This window comes from Scleropages formosus, chromosome 8 (genome assembly GCF_900964775.1).
Source record: "Scleropages formosus chromosome 8, fSclFor1.1, whole genome shotgun sequence".
Lineage (NCBI taxonomy): Eukaryota > Metazoa > Chordata > Actinopteri > Osteoglossiformes > Osteoglossidae > Scleropages > Scleropages formosus.
Window position 1 is genome coordinate 25,719,000 of NC_041813.1, and position 22,829 is coordinate 25,741,828.

The 22,829-nt window shown below is 43.6% G+C and overlaps 1 protein-coding gene across 3 annotated transcripts; it reads right to left on the minus strand.

Moving 5' to 3' along the window:
- Positions 1-485: 485 nt before the first annotated feature.
- On the minus strand, positions 486-22,369 carry inpp5d (inositol polyphosphate-5-phosphatase D). 3 transcript variants are annotated; one of them, XM_018757383.2, is made up of 27 exons: positions 22,049-22,369; positions 19,869-19,932; positions 15,936-16,071; positions 15,332-15,497; positions 14,482-14,622; positions 12,814-12,904; positions 12,429-12,506; positions 12,071-12,148; positions 11,058-11,181; positions 10,856-10,962; positions 10,668-10,770; positions 10,152-10,348; positions 9,862-9,979; positions 9,140-9,236; positions 8,863-9,001; positions 6,438-6,546; positions 5,811-5,899; positions 5,128-5,209; positions 4,764-4,853; positions 4,272-4,382; positions 3,665-3,744; positions 3,467-3,554; positions 2,698-2,844; positions 2,284-2,350; positions 1,948-2,139; positions 1,242-1,678; positions 486-920 (listed from the first exon to the last, which is right to left on the minus strand). In XM_018757383.2, the coding sequence occupies exons 1-27, from the start codon at positions 22,186-22,188 to the stop codon at positions 871-873; spliced, it is 3,321 nt and encodes a 1,106-aa protein (XP_018612899.1). In that variant the 5' UTR covers positions 22,189-22,369; the 3' UTR covers positions 486-870. The 3 variants fall into 3 exon arrangements, with proteins under 3 accessions (XP_018612899.1, XP_018612898.1, XP_018612900.1); XM_018757382.2 differs by having other exon boundaries at positions 1,948-2,142; XM_018757384.2 differs by lacking the exon at positions 22,049-22,369 and adding an exon at positions 20,318-20,356 and having other exon boundaries at positions 1,948-2,142.
- Positions 22,370-22,829: the final 460 nt, after the last annotated feature.

Genomic DNA, 22,829 nt, shown 5'->3' on the forward strand with positions numbered 1-22,829 from the left:
CAGACAGCGAGCTCTTCCATTGCTTTTCCGCACCGAGATGCTCGAGCGTCGACGGTAGGAGCCGCTTTACTGCTGCCTCACGCTGACAGCACGTTGAACGTAACAAACTCTTTCGTGTAGCTGCTGTCACTGCTGTGATTTAGTCAAAGTTGACGTTCTTTTCGCTTGGTGGAGTCCTTGGTTTTGCCAGCCTCTTCTGTGTATGTACACATGCACATGTCATTTGTACCTTTAATGCTCTTCTTTACTTCCAGGAGACAAACCGAAACAAAAATCAAAATCCGGGAGAGCCGTGCTTCCACTGATCTGTCAGATTGCAGCCGCAGGGCATAACGCGTATCCTTCGATGTCTTCTGATGAAGGGAGGAAAAGTGCAAAAAAAGTGGTTCTGACACTCTAAAAATGTGTATTTACCATGTTTCCCCTTAAAATATATTTTGTGCGAAAAGAGGAACGGCAGCTGTAACAATTTTGAATGTGGTGAGTTTGTTATATCATGTGCGATACTTTATTTCTGGGTTATTTTTAAATTACCTGGCTTTTCTGGCTCTTTACCATTTTATACAAAGTGTTGGTTAATGACCAAAACCTTTCCGCACGTGAGAAATATGTCTTTTTTAAAGTCTTTACACAGATTCTTTACATCCATATAAGCTATTACATCCATTTGGCATATTTCCTGTCAAAGGCGAGCTTTTCTTTTCTTTATGCGATGGAACCGACAGAAAAAAAAAATCTAAAGAGAAATTCAGGACCCCCCCCGCCCAGCTGATTTTGTCACTGTTAAGGACTCGTGTTTCCAAAATATCTTTCTTATGTACAAAATCCATACAAGTGAAACGTTTCTTTCGTCGAGCGGGTCACCGATGTTCATTTCACAGGGCGCGATGATTTCGCAGGCTGCACTCCTTCTTGATGCACTAGGGGACACAAAGCAAACAATCACTGATGGCACTTTACGTTACTTCATTTAGCTGACACTTTTCTCCAAAGCAGCCTGCGATGTTAAGCTGCTTACAATTATCTACCCATCTATATGGTCAGCTAATTTCACTGGAGCAACTCAAGGTAAGTACCATGCTCAATGGTACTGCGGCAGGAGGTGAGATTTGAACCTGCGACCCTTGTGTCCAAAGGTCACAGCGCTAACCGTTCCATTACCAGCTTCCCCAGTCCACTTAAAACTGGTGCACACATGGAAAAGGTGACATGTGGTGTGTCATTAAAGGCAGTGTGCGTACCTTCTTTTGGGAGGGGCTGCCCAGACCTCGGGGGGGGCCTGCCCTTGCTGGGCAACTCAGAGCTGTCTCTGTAGTCTCTGGGTTTTATGGGCTGGGGCTCCGGCTGCCCTGAGCGGGACTTCATGGGCAGCGGGGGGCGACTGCCCGGCAGCATGCCGCCCTCAGAGCGCGAGGGCACGACGGGCTTCTTCCCAACATTGGGGAGCTGCAGCGTCGTGGGGGGCTGCGGTTTGCTCTCGGAGGAGCAGGTGAAGGAGCGATTCCGGGGCATAGGCAAGGGAGGAATGCGATCGCCCTCAGTCTCGCAGGACTTGGGCGAAGCAGGGAAGGCCTCGGGGAGATAGAGGTGCTCCTTGGGGCGGAGGCCCCCCTTGGACGTCGTCCTGGACCCATACAGGGGATTGTCGAACATTTCGGGAGGCTTCCCGTCGTCCGCCCTAAGAACAGCGTAACACGGTCTTGAGTGAGGTCGGACAAGTACGGCTTTATCCGTAACCTGGGAACATGCAGCGGCGGAGGCCGCGTCCCAGGAGGCATAGCGCATCAGCATTTGGCATCGTGTGGCCTTTCATACTGTGCCATCTCTTTGATGGACTGCAGAGGTGTGCGGGCGGAGTGAAATGACCATTTTCTCAAACAGAATTTTCATGTATTGCTTCCATTTAGAAAATACGGTTTTTATTAAATGTACCAAAGGGGTACTTACACGGGCAAGTCTTGAGCAGTTTTCTTCGGCGAGAGGTTCCCCTGGGCCATGTCCTTTCCAACGTGACTCCCGGGTGGACTCGTCTTGGGGGGCATGTTGTAGCTCCAGCCCATTTCAGAGAGATTTCCGGTCTTGTAACCCACCCCCATGTAACTGGGGTTGCTGATATTTGTGGGCATGTGATGAGTAGACCTGCTGCACACAGCGGAACCCGTTAGCCGTTTTCCTTACCTTCATTACAGGGACTATGAGTGAAAAAAGTGCCCAAGCTAAAGAAGAAAGGTGTGTAATTCACGAGAACGCAGTTTATTGCTGATTTATTGGCACCAGACCCACCTGCCGAAGGGTTCTGCGTTTCGGCCCTTCGGAGCCCCGGAGTCGTCTCTCTCGACCTGGATGAAGTCTGACGGCAAACACAACGCAGAAGAGGCTCAGAAACGTGAAACGCTGCCCCGTGTTCATTTGAATGAATGTGTGGATTTCTCTAAAACAAAAAATGAAACAAAAAAAAACTCAAAATAAGATGCATAATGCCCTGATGTGCATCGTTCGGTGCCTTTCAAACGCTTGATCCTGAGATTGACATATCAGTATCATCCTAAATAGCTGCGTTTTTTTTTCCCCTTTCCAGATCCAAAAAGTTTCAGCTACAGAGTTCTCCCTGAGTGTTGTAATGGGTGAATGTGGAGTGCAACGAAACGCGATACGATGCCCTCGGCCGTGCTTCCCGGACGGGGAGGCGATGCTCACCGTACAGCTTCTCGGTCTGCTTGCCCTCGGAGGTCTGCAGCTGGAAGCTGCCGGTCAGCGAACCCGTGATCTCGCCGTGGTGCGTCAGGACAATGTGGAAGTCGGCCTTACAGGTCGCCGCCGCCCGCAAGGCAACGCATCCTTCCCCTGCGATGACCGGAGAGAGCACTTCTCTTACTCCCTTGTCCAGGCACAACTGTCACTTTTCACTCATCGCTCTTACATACAGGTTCGGTTTTGACACCCTTGTTCCTTTTTTAATAAATTACTCCTGTGTGCAGTAATTTATTAAAAACTTCACTGTGTTGGTAACAAATTACTGGGCGGTATGGTGGCACAGCGAGTAGGTAAGGCTGGGTGATGCGAGAGGAGAAGGGTTCGATCCCCACTCTGTATGGAGTTTGCATGTTCTCCTGTGATTTCATGGGTTTCCTAAGGGTGCTCTGGTTTCCTCCCGCAGTCTAAAGACATACTGTTTAGGTTCCCCCCTAGTGTCTGAGTGATGGAGAGAGTGTGTGTGTTCCACTGATGTATGGATGAGTGAGTCAGTGTAAGCTGTGTATCTCACAGTGTAACTCACCACGGTAAATAAGGTGTGTGGGCTCATTACTACACAGTATCCAGTGAAAGTTGCTTTGGAGAGAAGCGTCTGCTAAACGAATTAAAACGACGCTGGCTCGGAAGGACCATCTTGCCGATGGCTGTCTTCTCTCTAAAGACGTTGCGCGTGTCCTTCTGCACGTCCGCTTTGGTTCCACCACCCTCTTACCGTAAGACTCCTCACAGTCAGTGGACTTGATGCAAATCAGGATGTGCTGATCCAGCAAATACTCCGGGTCCGAAATAATAGGAGTTAGCTAGTGACAAAAAGTGAAAAAGAAACCGCTGTAGTTGTTACATTACATTCAACATCATATCAAAGCCCGTTGACAGTCATGGTTTTCGCGACTACCGTGATCTGCGTTACCTCAATTTGGGATCCAAATCGGACCTTCAGTGACCCTTCGTTGTGCTCCTGATTCTCTCCCTCTGGGCTCTTCACAAAACCTGGAGCCCAAAATCGATGCGGTGATTATATTTCGAAGCAGTAAAGACGGCAGGAACGCTGCAGGCGGTTTTACCCTGGTAAGAACTGGATGAGGCCTCAAGTTCGATAAAGTCAATTTTTACTTATTGTTGTTTATGCACTAAATTTCTTTCTGGAAATGTTTTTGCCCGAACATCTTCCGAGTGGCATACGCCAGGGGCTTTGGAGCACCCAAGCCCTTTGTTTCTTATTCTACTATGAATAAAGTGCATCATCTGATTTTTCACTGTTGAAATAATAATAATAATAATAATAATAAAGAAAAAGAAGAAAAAGATAAAATTATTAATAGGTATATAACACCTCGCTCCAGAAGATTTTAATTTGGCTCCAGTCTTATCACAATCAAAAGGGCGACAATCTTTATTTATCAAATACTTGTATATACAGTATATATATATATACTTATAGGTATACATCAAATTCCCGCCCTTAGTGTATTTTCTGCAGCTTCACACATTGTTTTTAGAAGAGCGAGGTTCCTTACTCTCCAGGCAGCTGGAGTGGCACTCAATGAAGAACTTGGTTTTCGATTTGGTGTTGAGAATCGCCATGCAGTTCATGAATTTAATTCCGCCCTGAGAAACGCTGCTTGGATCTGGGGGGGGGGGGGGAGAAAAAGAACGCGGTGAAGTGCGGGCACGCGAACGTGGTACTGGCTGCAGTCGCGTTGCGTTATTCCGTCGGTGTGTTTGAACCGCATCCTGTCTGAAGGAGGCCTTCTCTTCATAATTTAAAAAAAAATTGAAAATAAAAAACATTTTCGCATTATAATAAAAATAAACATTACATTGTTGTCTTGCATAATATACACAATATTGTGCACAATATTTTATACACACACACACAGGTGTGTGTGTGTATAAAAACATTGAATCATTTGTTTCCTAAGGATAGACCTCACACAGTTTTTTCTCTACATGTGAGTGCTGCTGAGGCTCAGGAAACCGTCTAAGCGCTCGGGACACACACAGCGTACCGTTTTTAGAGACGAACTGTGACGTCACGCCCACTTCAAATGTTGCGAACACGGGAGAGTGGTCGCTGGTCATGATGTCAGCGGTGCACCCTGCAATTGAAACAGCAAGATATGCATAATACGCACGGCACCACGGGCTGGAAATGAGAATTTTATATTTCCGATCCACAAGCAGAAAAAGATGCACTTTACACAGTTCCGCGGTAAATGTTACGCTACTAGTCCAGTAAAAATGGACCGTGTGCAGTTGAGTAATAAGTCACCTAAAAAACGTACAAATACTGAATCCGTAAGAGTGTTAAACATGGAATTCAGAATAGAAATAATTTTTTGATGAATTTTGTTAAATAAGCGTGGAACTTACCATAAGACTGGCAAACCACATGTGCGAGAGGGTAGGACTTCCGGAGAACACGGTCACACCATGAGGGCAGGTTATATTTAGTCTGAGAGGAAGATTTCAGTTTATTTTAAAGAATTTCCTTCCTAGGGTAAGCTCACTGCATGAGCCAAGCGTTTTGAAAAACGCCGCCTCGTGCGTTTCTTTTACACAGGTCGTCCTTAACGCTCAGTTATGTCTTCATCACTTCCATGCAAAGCATGTCGTTCGTTCACTGCCAGGTCCAGAGACAGGTGCTCACTTAATGTTAAGGTGGCATCTTATTTGCAAATTTTGATTAAGCACCAAATGGGTTCTTTAAAAATATATATCTATATTTAACAAGGAGATCATTTAACATTTTTTTTTAGTCTTTTTAATATATTGCGAAACACTTTCATTATTTTTTTTTCCCCAAATATTTTTGCATAATATTTAATAGGTGTTTCTAAATAACTACCAAGCACGTGCGTGACCGAGACCACGTGTGCCACAGGCAGTTTCAAGTAATGTAAGGCCAACCAGATATGAACAAATGAAGCATAACAAGCTCGCAAGCGGCGGGGGAGAAGTGGAACAATAATCTATCCCCCTCATCTAGGGTTAGGAATGCGCTGATTTCTTAGCATGTTATAGAAATAAATGAGAGAACATCTGAGAAAACATACCCCCGTGGCTTTGGCTTTTGTGTATGCATACTTTTCACGCGTTTCCCTTTCAAAGCGATAGGTAGGCGCAAATGTAATCTCCTCTTCCTCTGCAGAATAAGACCAAACGTATTTTTCATCATCAGAGTCGACATGTAGCGGGCGTACAATTATCATAAATGCTCGATAATTAATTTCCCGACGCTATCAAATTGCATTTAATAAAACCGTTTTTTTTCCCCCAACAAACTTCTGCTCGAAGTTGACGCTGCTGCTATTTTTTTCTTTTTTAAGCAAAAATCACACACACACAGACTGTCTGAAGCTACTTTTCCCAAGCGGGGTCGCGGCAAGCCGGAGCCTAATCCGGCAACATAGGGCATAAGGCTGGAGGGGGAGGGGACGCACCCAGGACGGGACACCACTCTGTCACAAGGTACCCCAAGCGGGACTCGAACCCCAGCCCCACCGGAGATCAGGCCCTGGCCAAGCCCGCTGCACCACCACACCCCCCTAAGCAAAAATCATTTTGCAATATTCATTGTGACAATGATTTCAGTTTATACAAGCAGTATTATCGCCCGCTATGTGAGCTGAAGCCCTCCACCCTGGGTTTTCCACATCACCGGAATGGCTGCAGTCCCTTACCGTAGTGCAAAAAGACCCTTCCTGCAGCCCTCTCCTGGCTGAGCTGGTCTTCCTTGAGGAGTTCCTGGTACTGCTGCTGCTTGATTTTCGCCACAATGTTCTCAGCTTCCTGTTCGGGCGAACAATGCACAAGAGTGGCTTTTCCTGTGCTCTGATGTCAGAAGTCATTGTGTAAAACCCGCACCGGAATGAATCAGCCTGGCATTCTGCTTCAAGCTGCCTTCTAAGCATGTGATTTGGATCGCTTAAAAAATTACGGACAAGCAAAAAAAACTGCTCGGCAGAGGTTGTCCTTGTTAATCTGACAAGTGCGCATTCCGATAAGCTGTACGAATCGTGCGCTGAAAATTTCTGCTTCGAAACACAAAAAGAACCCTCCTGCGGTCCTCCAACAGCAGCTAAATGCTATTACTGTAATACATCTATAGCTATGTAATAAATAATATTAGCAGTATGATACTACACACACATACTGATGATGCTTGCCCTTGGCATGGTTGCAGCGAACCGGAGCCTAACCCGGCAACACAGGATGCGGGGCCGGAGGGGACACACCCAGGACGGGACGCCAGTCCATTGCAAGGCAACCCGAGCAGAACTCGAACCCCAGACCCGCCAGAGAGCGGGACCCGGCCAAACCCGCTGCGCCCCCCAGCATGATACAATTATAACAATAATATTATAGATAACTGTCTATTTATATTATGTATTTTGAACACAGCACATGGCACCGAGAAAAGGGTTTGCAGCAAACGTTACAAAAATGATCATCGATCTTGGGTGGCAACTCAGAGTGCGTGCAGCGCCACAAGTGAAAAGCTGATGCAATATTGTTTTTACTCTGGGAAAGAAACGTTCGGCACGGACAGACATAATGCAGGCACCGAGCGCAGAAGGCCCCGAAGCTAAGAGCGATTTGGAGTAGCTCTCGTAGGAGCGCGCACCGCTTCTGTGCACCGCTGCTGCTCCTCGGAGATCCCTCCCCGCGCTGGCTTGCTCGTACTTCAACTTTTTTTTCTTGTGGCATGTCTGAGCTGTCTGCCAAACTCTGACGGCAGCTTCTCTTGCTTTTTTTTTTAACGTGTCTGAATTATTTTGGGAGAACATTTCAGGAGATCTGGTTGCAAAACTGCCTAATTTTTCTCTTAAAATGATGACGAAGCTTAATTATGACTAACAGTCCAAGACCAGCTGTCAAACTGCATGAATGTTAATCTTTGCTTGGAGTTAGAGTTGAAATGTGAAGCTGAAACATATGAAATGAATAAAATGCATACGCTTGCAAATATGCATAAACTCCGCTCCATCTCATATACGAGTTACACACGCTGGCCACTGTATTAGGTACAGCTTCTCTTTCGTACAGACAGCTGCTGCCTCCAGAGAGCGAGTCACGTAGGCACGAAGCGCCGCAGAAAGGCTACAGACACGCTCGAAAGGTCAGGTTACTACGCTCAACTGATCTTCAAAATGGGCAAGGCACATGATCAAAGTGCCACATGCATCGGTTCCAGCAACTCCAGTTTTTGCACACTGTAGTGTCAAGAGTTCAGACCATGATGTGATACACACACACACACACAAAATCCAGTCAGCAGCAATCCTCTAGGTGAAAATGCTTCATTCGGGGAAGAGGTCAGAGGGGAATGACTCAGCAAGCTACCAGCCTCTGCAAGCAAAAACAGCTGATTAAAGCAGCGGTGAGCTGAAGGGCATCTCAGAATGCGCACAGAATGCAAGGTAACTACACCGTTCATTCAGGCGGACGGCCACAGCACCACAAGAGGGTCTGATTCTACTGGTGTCAACTGAAAACCACAATATGAAGCTGCTGAATGGGGAAAAGCAATTCATGGATCCTGCCAGCCTGGCGGCAATGTTACAGGCTTGTGGTGGTGGTGGTGGTGGTGTGATGTAACGGGGTGGGAATCACCTTCTCTGGGCTCTTTAGCAGCAAGTGAGCATTGCTGGGATGCCGCAACACACCTGAACATTGTGGATCACCACTGGCGACCCTTCAAGGTCACAGTTCACCCTTTTCAAATGGATTCTTCCAGGAGGATCATGTGCCGTGACAGAAAGCGCTCACGACCTCAGGATGAATCCGTGAATGGTGGCAATTTACGGATATTCATCTCAAAATTTGAGCATGACTTCTGTTTTTTTCTTATAAAAATAACTTATTTATACATTCACGCTTTATTTTCCCTTCTTCACGATTTGTACCTATTTATGTTTAAAATAAAAAAATACTGTTGTCATATATATGTGTGCGCATGTGTGTTTGCCTGCCTGTATTAAATTAGAAACTGAAGTCTAAGAGGTAACACATTGATCCTTGCTCAGGGCCACCGAAAGCTCCATGTACCAGCGCTGCAACCATATATTATAAAAAACTGGAAACATAACGTTTTTATCAACTTACCGATGATGGCATTTCAATCCGATAATTTAAGTCACCGAGCCAGAAAAGATGAGTGAATCGATGTGTGATGTCAAATGGATTAAGTTTCTTATCCCCAAGATTCAAGAAACGTAGAATGTTAATGTAGTTCTGGTTTCGTCTGTCAAATAAATAAATGTTGAAACATATAAATTAACTGATGTACAACATACCTGGAAATAACAATAAACTTGGGCAACTCCAAAGTACAGTAGACGCCGATATCTCAGTTGCCACGGAGACCAGCTTTTTGACATACCTTATCTTCTTTTCACTTCCAGATGTTAAGTGACTGTTGACAAATCCAAAAGATGTATCGTTGAACATGAATGACACCCCAACTGCTCCTTTATTACCTGTTGAGCATGTTAAATAAGCAGCGACAGAATTAATACATTGAAAAACTGAAATACTTCTTGCGTCCTATTGCTAGCAGTTATGTCCATGCAGCAAAGTTTATATTTTATGCTGATTGCCATGACTGGTCTTGCAGATGGCTGAACTGGTTTAGCGAATAACCACAAAATGACCCATTTGTTCAAGATATTAAGATCATTTCAAGCTATAAAGGATCATATATTTAAAATACTATCCATCCACCCATTTTCAATAAGCACTTGTCCAGATCAGGGTCGCGGAGATTCAGAGCCTATCCCAGAAGCAAGCCTGAAGGGGTTACACCCCACCGGTTCATCGCAGGACAGCCGCACACACACAAAGGGCAATTCGAAGTCACCACTTCACCTTAACCCGCATGTTCTTGGACTGTGGGAGGAAACCAGAGCACCCGGAAGAAACCCAGACAGACATGGGGAGAACATGCTAACTCCACACAGCCTGAGTAGGGATCGAACCCACTTTCTCTGTCACTAGTCCCGTGCTGCCCCTTAATCCGCCTGCAGTGTTTAACTTAAGGAAGAATGCAAAGCGGAACGGGATTTGATCCTCTGTTGTGTCAGTCCTCTACGGAGAATGACTTACCCAGGGCGTTGGCAATGCCTGTCTTAACACTGTCTGAGAAGACATGTGAGATACGGTTTTCGTGTTCAGGTTTTGCCAGCACCACGATCCGTATGTTCCACAGCGTGTGGATGGCCACCTGCGGAAAAGGACACGTCGGACGTCCAGATCGTAGCCTGAAACTCACGATGGTTGGCTTCATTTAAGAAAGCCACACATCCACCAAAAGACATTTATTAATGGTGTTTTTTTCCTCAGGGCCATAAAAAATGAAAGGAGGTGAAACGGAAGCGCCTTCGATGGTCTCTTACTTGCTTGAAGCTGATGTTAGTGATGCCCCTCAGGGTGCTTTTTAGGATGTCAGTCCATTCTTTCTCACCCAGAGGATCCTCCTGGCTCCCAATGATGTAAATGTCATGGGGAATGTGGTCTGCTGTGTCATCGAGAGTCTTCCCCTGTCCCTTGGACTGGAACCAAGAAGTGATTCTTTGCGGGGGACCGGTGTTACCTAACGGGGAAAAGCAAGTCAGCCGTAGACCAATTAAACGTCTTTCTCATAAAGCATATCGTACTTTCGAAGATTTCTAACATTTCTCACGCTGTAATACATTCCAGACAAGTTTTCAACAGGAAAAATATTCCTTTGAATGTGGATCTTATACTCTGGCAGACAGCATTAGTCAAATTACCAGAGTAGAACAACTAAAGTAAAACCAGCACATACACCATTACGGGATGTAATTGCTATATCGAGAGAAATCTCTGCAAAATGTAAAACATGTAAAACATTATTTCTGCATCACGTATTAGGAAGTGGAGATGTTCACCCATATTCCAGGTGCCTATAAAGATGGTGATCATGTCTGGCTCAGGTTTGTCTGTGTGCTTGTTCTTCATCTGCTGCAAGAGCTGGCAGAACCCTTCTCGCTTCTGGAGAACGCAGACGTAGACACACTCAGTACACGTCAACGGTGTCAACCTGTCCTCAAGTCCCTCTTGCGCTCTCAGACTTTACCTTAGAGTCTTCGAAAGCAAACTCCTTCCGACTGGTCTTCTCCTTCTCCATCTCCAGTATGATCACCAGCTTGGCGTGAACCTTCTGCGACTTCACCAGCTGCAGGACTGCGCATACAGGTGGCAACAAGCACGAAGAACCCTCAGTGTCAGAGTTTGCACCGATTCCTTCCACGAGCGCTGAGGAGACCAGTCAGCCTTACTTTTGTTATGCATATAGTACTTGTCCTCTGGCCCATCTTTGGATTTCTTGAAGTACACCTTGCCACCTTCCACATCCACCTTGATGTACATTTTGGTGGAAATCCCCAGAACATCTGATTTCACCTGTAAGAGTTGAATTTGTTTGAAGAAGACGCACATAAACATCAGCCCACATCTGACCGACCGGGGTTTAGCGCAGGGTGTCTCCGTGGTGAGGCGGGGCGCGCTGGTGCATCGCAGCTCTCGGGCTAAGGGTTCTGGTGAGGGTGAGAATCCAGCTCAGCCTTTGTGGAGTTTGAGTTTGCATAATGTTTCTGAGCTTGTGGGGGTTTCCTCCCACACTCCACAGACACGGGTTTCAAGCAGTTAGGTGACTCAAAATTACCCATAGTGGGTGTCTGTGCCCTTGGATCGGTGTGTGTGTGTGTGTGTGTGTGTGTGTGTGTGTTGTATATTGTATACGCTCTCTTGTATAAATGGGTGAACGGTTGTTCTGTATAGTACATCTTACCTTGTCAGTTAAATACTAGTTAATAATGATAATTGCAATTACTGAGTTAATTAAATAAGAAATTCACAAGAAACAAGCATTTTATAAAAACCCTAATATTTAAAAAGTTTAACAAGACAAAAAAGCAAGCTTTTTTTTTTCTGTACACACTATCACAAAGCCCTAACCCTTTAGGAGAAAGGCGGTTTTTCATGAAATGAGATATTGTAGGAATATTTCTAATAGGGCATGTATACATGTGTTAAAAGACAACGCATTTTCAGAATGCTTTTTCGCCTTAACCAAGTGTATAGCATTGTGACAGAAATGCAAAAAAAAGATATTAAATGTATACTGCAATGCGGCACCAGTTCAGCCATAAATCAGTTTTTTGGCAGCGTTGCCACTTTTTGCCACACTTCCGTTACTGTGTCACCGTCGTTAGATGACAGGTCATGGCTCGTAGCGCGTTGTAACTAACAAGGTTGTGCTATATTTCTGTACGCAGATTCTCAGTCATACCTCAAAGGTAACAGGTGGTATCAATGACCTTCTGTGGCCTCCATCATATCCAACACCATCATACATAGCAACTTTGGCCTTAAAGAAAATAACAGGTATTCAAGTTTGAGTGTTTGCACAAAAATATATGTATTAATAACAAGGAAAGAAAAATTGCAAAGGAAAAAACTGGCATAGCACAGACATAGCAATGACAGAGCAGAAAGGGGATTTCTTGAAATAAAAGAAATAAAAGTCACAGCAAATTCTATTTAAAATGTGCGAAATGAATGAGACTGAACAAAACGATTAAAAAGTGGTTTTCTACGTTGCTGAAAGCTGATTGTGTTCTCTAGTTCAAAATGTAGATATGCATTACCTTCTCTTCTATTGAATATAAGAGTCTGGTGATTTGCTCCAGTCTAACAGCTACAGGCAAACTTGATTCAGAAGAAACCTAGAAAGGGTCGTAGAAGAAGATGAAGCCAAGATCCGTCCATTCGAATAAGTCAGTGGCATTTCTACGGTAAAAATTAAATTTGTGGCATTTAAGATACAGATTGTTTAGCAGGGTATCGTGCCAAAAATTGTTCTTATCTTAACATGACTAAATTAATCTGTTAATGTGCTTAAAAACGAAGATGACTAAAGGACTCATTCAGTGAGATTATAAGGAAAACACTGTTTGAGCAAATAATATAACAGTATGGTTTTTTCCTGCATTTCTTTCTTTTAATTTGTCTAGAATGTCAATCCTGCTCTACCTGACTCCTCAGACGGCCGATTCCCGGAGACATTTGTTGATCTAGCACTTTCTGGAAAGCCTCCAGTATGGGCAAGGTGCGGGAAATTTCACTGCAAGAAAGATATCAGCTTGTTACATCCAGTGCTGCTTGAAAGTGTGTGACCCCTCAAGTCCCTTGGCTTTAGCACGAAATGGATATTTAATGAGAATTAGTCCCTCTCATTTGTCACAGTAGCTATGCGATGACCAATTCCAAATGTTGTTTTAGAGGAAATCATGTGTGTGGTAGAGAAATGGAAGTGGTGAAGGTGCAAAAATAAGTGAACCCCAAGCTGCATTTTTGAAACAAGCAGGTAAGTCGAATCAGGTGTGTAAATCATAATCATTTCTTCATTTTCTGAATTTATTTTAAGAGTTACGTTTCAGACTCCATCAGTTTAATATTTTATACAAGAATAATGACCATCATTGTTCATACACACACTTTCAAGCAGCACTGAATATTCACATATATATTTCTATGTAGAAAAAGGTGGCAGAAATGTTCATCATTTTCTGAATTCCCCTAAAAATTTGAAATTCACGTCGAAGTTTGATGATATTTAGTGACTGAGGAGGTCATGGAAGGTGACTAAATATCATCCTGGTTATGATGACAATATGTGTTGGACAATATGTCCAAGATGTCATTGCAAATAAAAGTCCTGACCATTGCCGTGAGCATTTAGTAAGGATATGCAACAAGTAGAATAAAAAAAGTGGCTTTATTCGTTGCACCGTATTTCAGTTAAGCCTTTTGTATTTATTCATTTTAAAACCACGTTTCTCCAGAGTTACTGACAATTCTGAGGATGTAAAGAACATTCAACAATGGAACACATCACCTTTGTAATGTGGTGTAATCTTTATATATAATCACTACACTACATATAAATTATATTAACTGTAAATGTTTTCAGACATAGCATAATCTCTGAAAGTGACTGCACAAAACTGGCCATGTATACTGTAGCACTGGGAAATAAATAAGAACAAAGAGTGCCGCGAATTCACGTAAATATTAGGACGTGTTTGCATGTCTCCAGAACCTTCTTAAAAGAAACCTTATGAACTTTAATAATCAGGCAGTTCATTTATCCAGAACCATCCCCCATATTCTCGTCATCACCTACTGCATAAGGATTTACTTCAGTAGAAGTAAAAAGGTCAAAATTCTGCTGAAGTTACTTTCAAATGAAGCTTTCAAATGTTCTGAATCAGTAGCAACGTCAGCAACTGCAACACACAGTTCCAAGGAGACTCTTGCATAAGTTAAATCTGCTACACAAAAAAAATTAAATATTGTCAAGCAGACTAATCAGGATAAATACAGAACAAATTAGGGACCACAGTCTACTAGGTATCATTATTAACAACTTAATAACAACGTATCATTTCATGTCTATATATCAAGTTCCTAAGAATGATTTTCCAATTTACACAGCAGGACACACTTTAATCAGACATTTCATGGTAAAGGGTACGGAAGCGGGGCTTCAAATTTGTGTCCTTTGATTGCGAGGTGACAGCTCTAACTACCATAGCACCAACTGCCTCAAATGAAGTTTTGTCCTCGTAATTCAAGGAACAAAAGTGGGGATATGAAATGAATGAATGAAGGAAGGGAGATAGGAAGGAAAAGACATACCTTTGTAAATTTTTGCAGATCCCATGTGTTACCTGTTTCAGGTACGGAAGTGTGAAGTTACCCGTCTGCACTTGCTCTGCATCGAGGCTCACCAAGTTGCGCAGGTAATCCTGGATGGATTTTAAATGATCATCTGGAATACTGAACACATACAGTGCATCGCATGAGCGAGTGAAAGGGAAACACTTCGGCATCACTGACACGGAGTTGTTGCTGTGGACAAAGATGAGTCGAGCGGAGGCTGGCTGCTTGTCCGTCTTTAAAGCAACATGAAAAACAGGGTCCGACAAATTAAAACCATTGCAGAACAATAGAATGAGAACTTGGCTTTCTATGATAAGAACATAAAATTCCACATTGACCCTTTTTTTGCAAAGTTGTTGGCTTTGTCATATCGAATGCTTCTCTTAGTCCGGCTACTTCCCCAAACCACTTGTCCTGGTCAGGGTTGTGCTGGTCTGGAGCCTATCCTGGCATCACAGGGCGCAAGGGATGTCTAGTCCATCACGCGGTAGAACACACGCGCGCACACTACTGGCAATTTAGCCTCGCCAATTCACCCAAACCGCACGTCTCTGGACCGTGGGAGGAAACCAGAGCAACTGGAAGAAACCCACACAGACACAGGAAGAACATGCAAACTCTGCACACACTAAGCCAGATTTAAACCCACGCCCAAAACGAAGATGTGCTGTGAGGTGGAGACACTATCCATTTGTGGTTAACAAGTTTAACTTTTTCTTTCACCGAGCGCCTCTTTATGGCTACCGGAGTCTGTGTTATTGACATCCTTCTGTTGACCCTGTACCTTAAACGCATCACTAACTACTCACAAGCGCAAGAACCTTACTTGGATGTGTCAAGATGCTGCAATCTTTGCAAGAGTGTATCGGACAGAGATGGCCGGACAGGTTCCGGGCCTTTCAACGACTCTCCGTGAGGCTCTTTCGTATCGTTGACTGATGTTGAGCTGGTGAAGTTCCTTGGTGGCAGTTGAGGGGGCACGTTAATCGGCTCTGAGGGAGAAATTGTTTTTAAAAATCTTACGTCACAAATAAAGACATAAGATGAGCTCTCTAAGGTGCACCTCACATTATGCACGAATATGCAGTAATAAATGTTTGGGTCCCGCTTCTCGTTCATGGAAAGCTCATCCAAGCTGGTTGTTTTTTTCAGCCAGCGCTATTTTTGCTTTGACTGTGTTGTCAGAAAAAAATGTCTATCATTTGCAAGCTGCAGGTCTACTTTTTTCATGTGGAGAAAATCTATGTCTTTGTGAGCAGTCCCCTACGAAGAGATCCCAAGTCTAAAGCAGGGAAACCTTGTGCTATTGCTCTGAGAAGGAAGCAAAACCTGCTGGCAGCTTGCAGATCATTACTCAATATTCTGCCGTGGGGGTAGAGGCTGGGGAAGTCTGGAACAGGGTTGGGGAGTGATCTGTGTGTGACCTGTACCTGATTCCTCCTCTGGTTCCTCTTCCTTCTGCACTGGAAACTGCAGGTGTGTGACCAGCCCCATGTTCTCTTTGTAGTACTCGTCCACCAGGTCACTCAGCACTGAGAAGAAACGTATGGGCACACCCTCCGAAGCCTTGACAGGGACCAGAAGACGCACACTTCCTCATATGAGGTAAGGAACAGATAAGCACAGTCTACAATTCTTGTAAATGCCCAGCATCTCTTGGCAGGCTTGATGTTCACATGATCTCATGAGAGCACCCAATATTGCTCATTTAAGTGGGGAAAAGATCTAGTGGTGCAAACATCTCAACAAAAAAGAAAAAAAACTATGCAGAACTTGTGAAAAACATGCATGATTCCTCCTTCTGAAGTCATTCTGTCTTCATTTATTTATTCGGTTGCTATTATTCATGCCACGCAGTGCTCAGCATTCTGCGTTTTTCCGCAAGAATCACATAAAAATGAACTAGAATGAATATATTATTTCTATTTGTCTTTTTCTAACTGTGTTGAGTACGGCTAGGGCAACAGGCGATGTAGTGGTTAACGGCGCCGCCTTTTAGCTCGCAGGACGCAGGTTCGAATCCAGACGGCTGTTGTAGCACCCTTGAGCAGGGCACTTACCCTGAATTACTCTAGTAAAAATTTACCAGCTCTATAAATGAGCTTAATGAATAAATGTAAATATACATACTGCTGATCCTAACACTATCACACATCCATTGCCTGCTTCTAACTATTGTCAGCAACACAGGGGGCAAAGGGTTAAAGGGAACCCAGCCACAATACGAACAATGAAGGACATTTAAAAGCCCCACGCTGCATTGTAAAGTAAATGTCAACATTTCAGTCTTTTCTAAACAAAAAGTGACCGTTTTTGAAGAGAAAAAAATATCCAATGACCTATTCATAAAACAAGACAAAAAAATACTCTCACTCCAGCACTTACTCCATTCAGCACAACCTCAAAGCGAATGAAACAAGTATTCAGGCAGCATGAAGTAGTTAACGTGAGTTGTGGACTCAAAACAACGGTAAATGGACATGAGGGACTAACGTGACCGATCGAGACAGCGTGCGCACGGTGGAAATTCTAAGATCATATCAGCTGCATTATGGCCAAGACGCATGGGAATTCATGCAGATATCTTCTGTTCCTCAGGACAAAATACAGACAGGGAAAGGAGTTCAAGGAGGCTGGTTGATAAGTTGTACTTTTACCGAGTTGTACGTCGCTTTGGACAAAAGCGTCTGCTAAATGAATAAATGTAAGTGTAAATGTAAATGATTCGTACACGTGCGTCGCATACAATCATCACCCTCAAATCGCAGCTACTGCACGGTAAATGGCCGACAACATCAAATGTGCTGAAGAAGAGTCTCCTTCTGGGAACCCAGTTGCAACGACAAGTTGCAGAGCAATGACTTAAGAGATATGAACATCTGCAGTATGAGTTTCAGTTGTAACTTCTAGAGGAAAGGCTAGTTATCGCACCAGGACAGAATATGAGAATAGGAACGCTTTGTGATTCAGAATATTTTTATTTATTATAAGTCCTATAATGGATAACTTATTGTGCAGATCATTACCGAAGCGGTTCACTGAAGGTGTAAATGAACGACGACCTAAGAGCACCTCAAAAGGAAACGGAATAAAGCATTTGCGACTTTATTTTTTAATGCATTATTGTCTCAGTGTGAATTTGTGCATCTTTACTATAGTCTTTTGTTGGGTATTGGGCAACAATGGAATCTTTGTGCCTGTAATAATAGTAACTGTAGTAGCATAGTCAGTAACAGTGTAGTTATGATCGAGAGATGAAAGTGTATTACCAAAGTTACTTTCCATTTAATGCAGAGCATAAGAGGAACTGTGTGGCTCTCAACGCCCACACAGAGGGATAAATTAAAACTGCAGACCTGCAACAGCGACAAGAGGAAGGATGATCTTCTCGTCTAGAGAAGTGCACCTCAGGAGCATTTCTGGCACATTCAGTAAAATGGATTCATGCACAATTTTGGAAATCAAGTAACTCCGACTGAAAAAGGACTCCCAAGTTAGCTACCTCACTATGACCGCTATATATACAAACGGCGAAACTCTAATCTACTGTTATAATGAAAATTCTATAATGAAGAGACAAGTTTTTGCAGATCTACAAGCACGCAAACACTGCAGGTTCTCACACACCATGGAACTCCTTAAATAATCATCTGGTTCCATCGGCAAAGTTAAAAATGCACAGCTAACGTTATTTAATTAAAAACATAAAAACGCAGTAAATGGACGTTTTCTTCTTTATGTTAGTGGTCTGAACTATACATTCCAGATATTTTCCTAAATGTATTTAATATATTGAATATAATACTGGCGCTTCCCAACACGAACTGAAACAACTGCAGTGAAGTCACCAGCAGTTCATTTTCTTTAAGTAATACAACACGAACAAAGGAAGTAACATTTAAATATTGCATCACAAAAAAATTACGACGGTAATTGCATTCTAATTACGTGTAGACGTTACATTTAACCTGTTTCTGATTACTTTTTATTCGTTTATTGATTTTGCCACATTTGCGATGTGCTTGGCACAGACTCCTGACCACTGCGGCCCTAATTTGGCAAATGGTTGGTTAACATGCAGTGATGTTAGGAAAATGTGTGTTTTTCTAACATTGTGGGGACATTTAACCCTCAAAGGCTAAACCACAAAAGCAGATATTTTGCAAATCCTGCAGATTGTTTGCAAATGAATTAAAGGGATCTTGTGCATTTTAAAATGGCTGGGTAAAAGAAACCCAAAAATGTTTTATCAAGTGTTAGGGGATATATGAAATAATACCATTCTATGAGATCTACGCCGCTTTGGAGAAAAGCATCAGCTAAATGAATGAATGTAAGTGTAAATTTGTTGTATCTACTTGAAAATCAAGATTCTGTACCCACTGTGGGACCCAGTGCAACTGCAAGGGATCGAGTCCAGGGAGTAAGTTTACATAGCAAAATACTGGGTTTTACTGCTGGTTTACAACTGGCAACGCAGCTGGGATTCCCAAGTCCAAGCTGACAGCGCTAACACTAGCTGAGACGTGGTGCCTCATGGGGGCCGAGAGAGCCTTTCCCATTCAAGAGCCTCAAAATATTGAAATAGAGTATTTGCAACACAAGGATTTCCCATTTGGCGGTCATCCATGCACCTTTGCATACATTGAGAAATTAAGAAAGGAATAAGTACTGGGTTTCCAGTACGACTGGCACCAATATGCTGCCTGAGAAGGTCAAAACATGCTCTGCTCAAGTACGGAACATCGAACGTGGCCAAAACTCCATTTGAACAACCGGCGAAACTTCACAACATCTCAACTCTAGTCAGGGCCACAAAGGGGAACGGATCGAATACGGAGCCTACATCAGATAAGTGTGCCATTAATACAAGTCAAAGATGCTAAAATAAATTCACTTCATTTGATAAACGACGTTATAGTTCGCTTCTGTTCGTGCCTTTTATTTATTATGTTTTAATGCGAAAGTGAGCGCTAAGTTGTATAGAATAAAGGTGATGAGTAAAGGTATAGGAAAACATGTCTACCATAAAGATGGTATGGTGCAATAGTTTATTTTAAACCTTGGGGGAACACGATGAATGTACAGACAAATTTTTGGTGACCAAAACCAATATTCAAAAAATAAAATATGAAAATTAACTTTGTTTTAATTTCGAACAGAAGGTTTAGCTGAAAATACCTGTTCATGGGTCTAAACACAAAGGTTAAACGATGTTGCTGACACAGTCGAACCAAGAGGTGCCCTTACAGTGTCAACACCCATAAGGAGGATGCATGATTTGTCCAGAAAATAATGACCAAAGTGTTTCCTTTGCATTCAGGTAATCGCAAAATAATTACTATGTAACTGTCGTACCATACCTGGACAGAAAGTTTCCTCTCTTCGTTTGGCAAAATTCTGTAGGTATATACACAGTTCTGATACCTAGAAAAAAGGTATATTCCAAAAATTAACAATATCCAGTTTGATAATGCTAAAAACAGTACATAATGTTACATTTGCATCATTGTAACACAATTTCGAGAAATTTGAATATGTGAATACGAAACAAATTTGGAGGGAAAAAAATAAATACGCTTCTGGGGTCGCCAAAATGACCCATTTACCCAAAAATCTGGTTATATTTTAATACCTGATTAAATTTTTAAATAAGGGAAGAAAGAAAATGTCCGTAACAATGACTGCACGCGTTTCTCTGGCTACCGGACCTATGCACTGCGATCGCAAAGTTTATCTTCCTTCTGGATGGTTCACAAATCCTACTTTCATCACCTGGCAAATATATTTTATCACAGAGTGCTTTAACAACCTTTGCCATCCTATTTCCTCTGTCATTTCCATATTTCCAGTGACGCTTCCTGCAAAAAACATGAAATAGGCCACTTTTTCACTCTCTGAAAGCCCTAGAAAAAAGATGACGGTAGGAGACAATGTTAGTTATCATGCATCCAACACGTACTTTTAAGAATGGCTAAAAACAAGTTTAGACCAGTCCGACCCTTGAACCACCATTATCTCTAATCTGCCTTTCGTTTCATTTGTAAAGTGAAGGGAGAAAGATGATTCAAATAAGAATATGTTGCGATAACAGCATCACAGAAAATTTCCATTCATATTTGAACTCTTACATTTGTCGCGATGGGAAGATGGTTAATAATATGAAAAAGATGACTTATGGAAAGAAGCTTTATACACACACACATAATAGCATTTAACAATTTTTCTGGAAATATTTACTGCTATTAAATTAAATTATCCATTTAGCATATGCCTTTCTTCAACGAGACGTCCGGTGAGTATTTTCTGGTATTTAGCTGACACCTTCATCCAAGGTGACTTAAGTGTTAGACATAACGTGACACATCATCTATCTACGTTCATGACACCGATCTCCCTACAGTCATTCACCCACGTACACGGCAGACCAACATAATACCCTCGTCCGCACGCACTCAATCGCACACACGTAGACCACCGGCCATTTAGAGCCTCGAGTCCACCCGAAGCACGTCTTTGGACTGCGGGAGGACGCCAGAGCACCCGGAGGGAACTCAGACAGAGGTAACATCTAAACTCCGCAGCAACTGAACCAGATTTGAAACCAAACTCCACATTGCACATCCCGGGTGCTGTAAGACGCCGGGACTACCTGCTGCGCCACCATGCTGTCCACATTATTGAACTTCATTAATTTCATTAATGGCAGGATAGCATCGTCATGATACGGGAGTTAATATTAATTTTTAGAAGTAGACAGGTAGGAAGGTGGGTGGGTAGGGACGTGTGATTCGGTCACGATTCCAATTATGAGCAACGCAGCAGACGACAACAAAGACAGAATTCGTCTACAGCTACCAGCTACTCTGTTCCATCAGCGAAAGGCTGACCAGAAGTACAACGGCCACCGCTGCTCCGTCATATCTCTGCAGATCTAACCACAGGGCTCTCATTTGGTTAATGACATTTGGTTACAGCTTAGCTGCACGGCCCCCCATTTCTAATGTACAGAAAGAATGTAGCGCCTTTGAGTTTATGGCCGTCTTTCCGAGGCCAAATCACATCGCACGCTCGTTTCCCTCATTCGAAGACGGTTGCTGACAGCGTATAAAAGCACTTCCAGGAGGACTGGCGCTAACTTGACGGAAAACTGTGTCCGTTTGACATCAAGGCAGTCTGACGTGAGCTTAGCGACGGCTAACCTGCATTTGAATATGTCTACAAAGCAAGCTGTTACTTTTGCCTAAAATCTGCATATTCCAAACACGTTGCGGAAAAATTCTGCGCAGTTCAGGCTACATGGTCACATCGCATGCTCAGTTTTTGCAATAAATGCGTTACGCGAGTTGAAGTGGCACCGGGCAGGACTGGCTACGCTGCCCGCCTTTACCTGCAGCAGGTGTTCTGAGTCACCTTGAAGGTTCTGGCCAAGGATTACATGCAAAGAGCCTCTCGGCTGAAAAACGTCTTTGCCTCCGTGCAGCGTGCTCTGCGCTTCCACGATGTGGCCGAGCAAAAGTAGGAAAAGCGTCGGGCTACTTACAGCACACAAAGGGCATAGGCTCCCTGTATGGACTCGCTGTCACGGATAAGGAAACTTCCATCCTTTGCAGCCTTTGAAAGCAGGTCCTCAGCTTTGGAACGGGTGATATTACCATGGTACCAAGGCTGATACGTTGCCATTCCGGCCACTGGGTCTTCTTACGGCTCTTTCTCGCAATCCTGCTGAATTTTTTAAAGCGAAAACCTGCTGTCAAAAACACACGGAAGCACGTCAATGGAAATTTAAGTCGGCTTGCTGGTTAGATTCATATTGGTGTGCACTCTCTCACTCCCTATCGCGCACCCTTCTGCTCTCTTCCTGTTACAGAGGCGAAAGCTGTAAAGAGGAGGAAGCAGCTCGAGCACAACTCTCAACTTCCTCATTCTCATTTTGCAGCAAGAAGCTCGCAAAAGGGCCACCTGGGAACGGCAAAGTTCGGAGTGCAGCGCCTGCACGGACGCGAGGCGCCTGCTGGACAAGATCCTGGAGCGCATGGATGCTGGCTGTCTTTAGACGGCTGCCCAGCGGCCTGCTTTAATAAATACGGCAAATTAATGAAGGCCAGGGTGGGGGGGGGGGGGGAGAACAATCAACAATCTTGCAATTTTCCATTATAACCCTTCCTGTAGAAAGTGAGACGGGCAGTGCGTTCGCAGCACACGTTAAGTGGCGGGATAGGTCTAGTGGGCCACTTTATCTTTGAATCTCCCAGACAGCTCGAGCGCAGAAGGGAAGTCACATGTTGAAAGGCTCCACATTTTGATGTGTCACGCTGCACCTC

Excerpts from the sequence above, each read along its gene's own strand:
- inpp5d (XM_018757382.2), bottom strand. The coding sequence starts at position 22,188 with ATGGCAACGTATCAGCCTTGGTACCATGGTAATATCACCCGTTCCAAA. Across the intron at positions 5,210-5,810 it reads CAAAAGCCAAAGCCACGGGG|ACTAAATATAACCTGCCCTC; the intron begins GTATGTTTTCTC and ends TCTTCCTCTCAG. Across the intron at positions 921-1,241 it reads GCAGCCCCTCCCAAAAGAAG|TGCATCAAGAAGGAGTGCAG; the intron begins GTACGCACACTG and ends TGTGTCCCCTAG.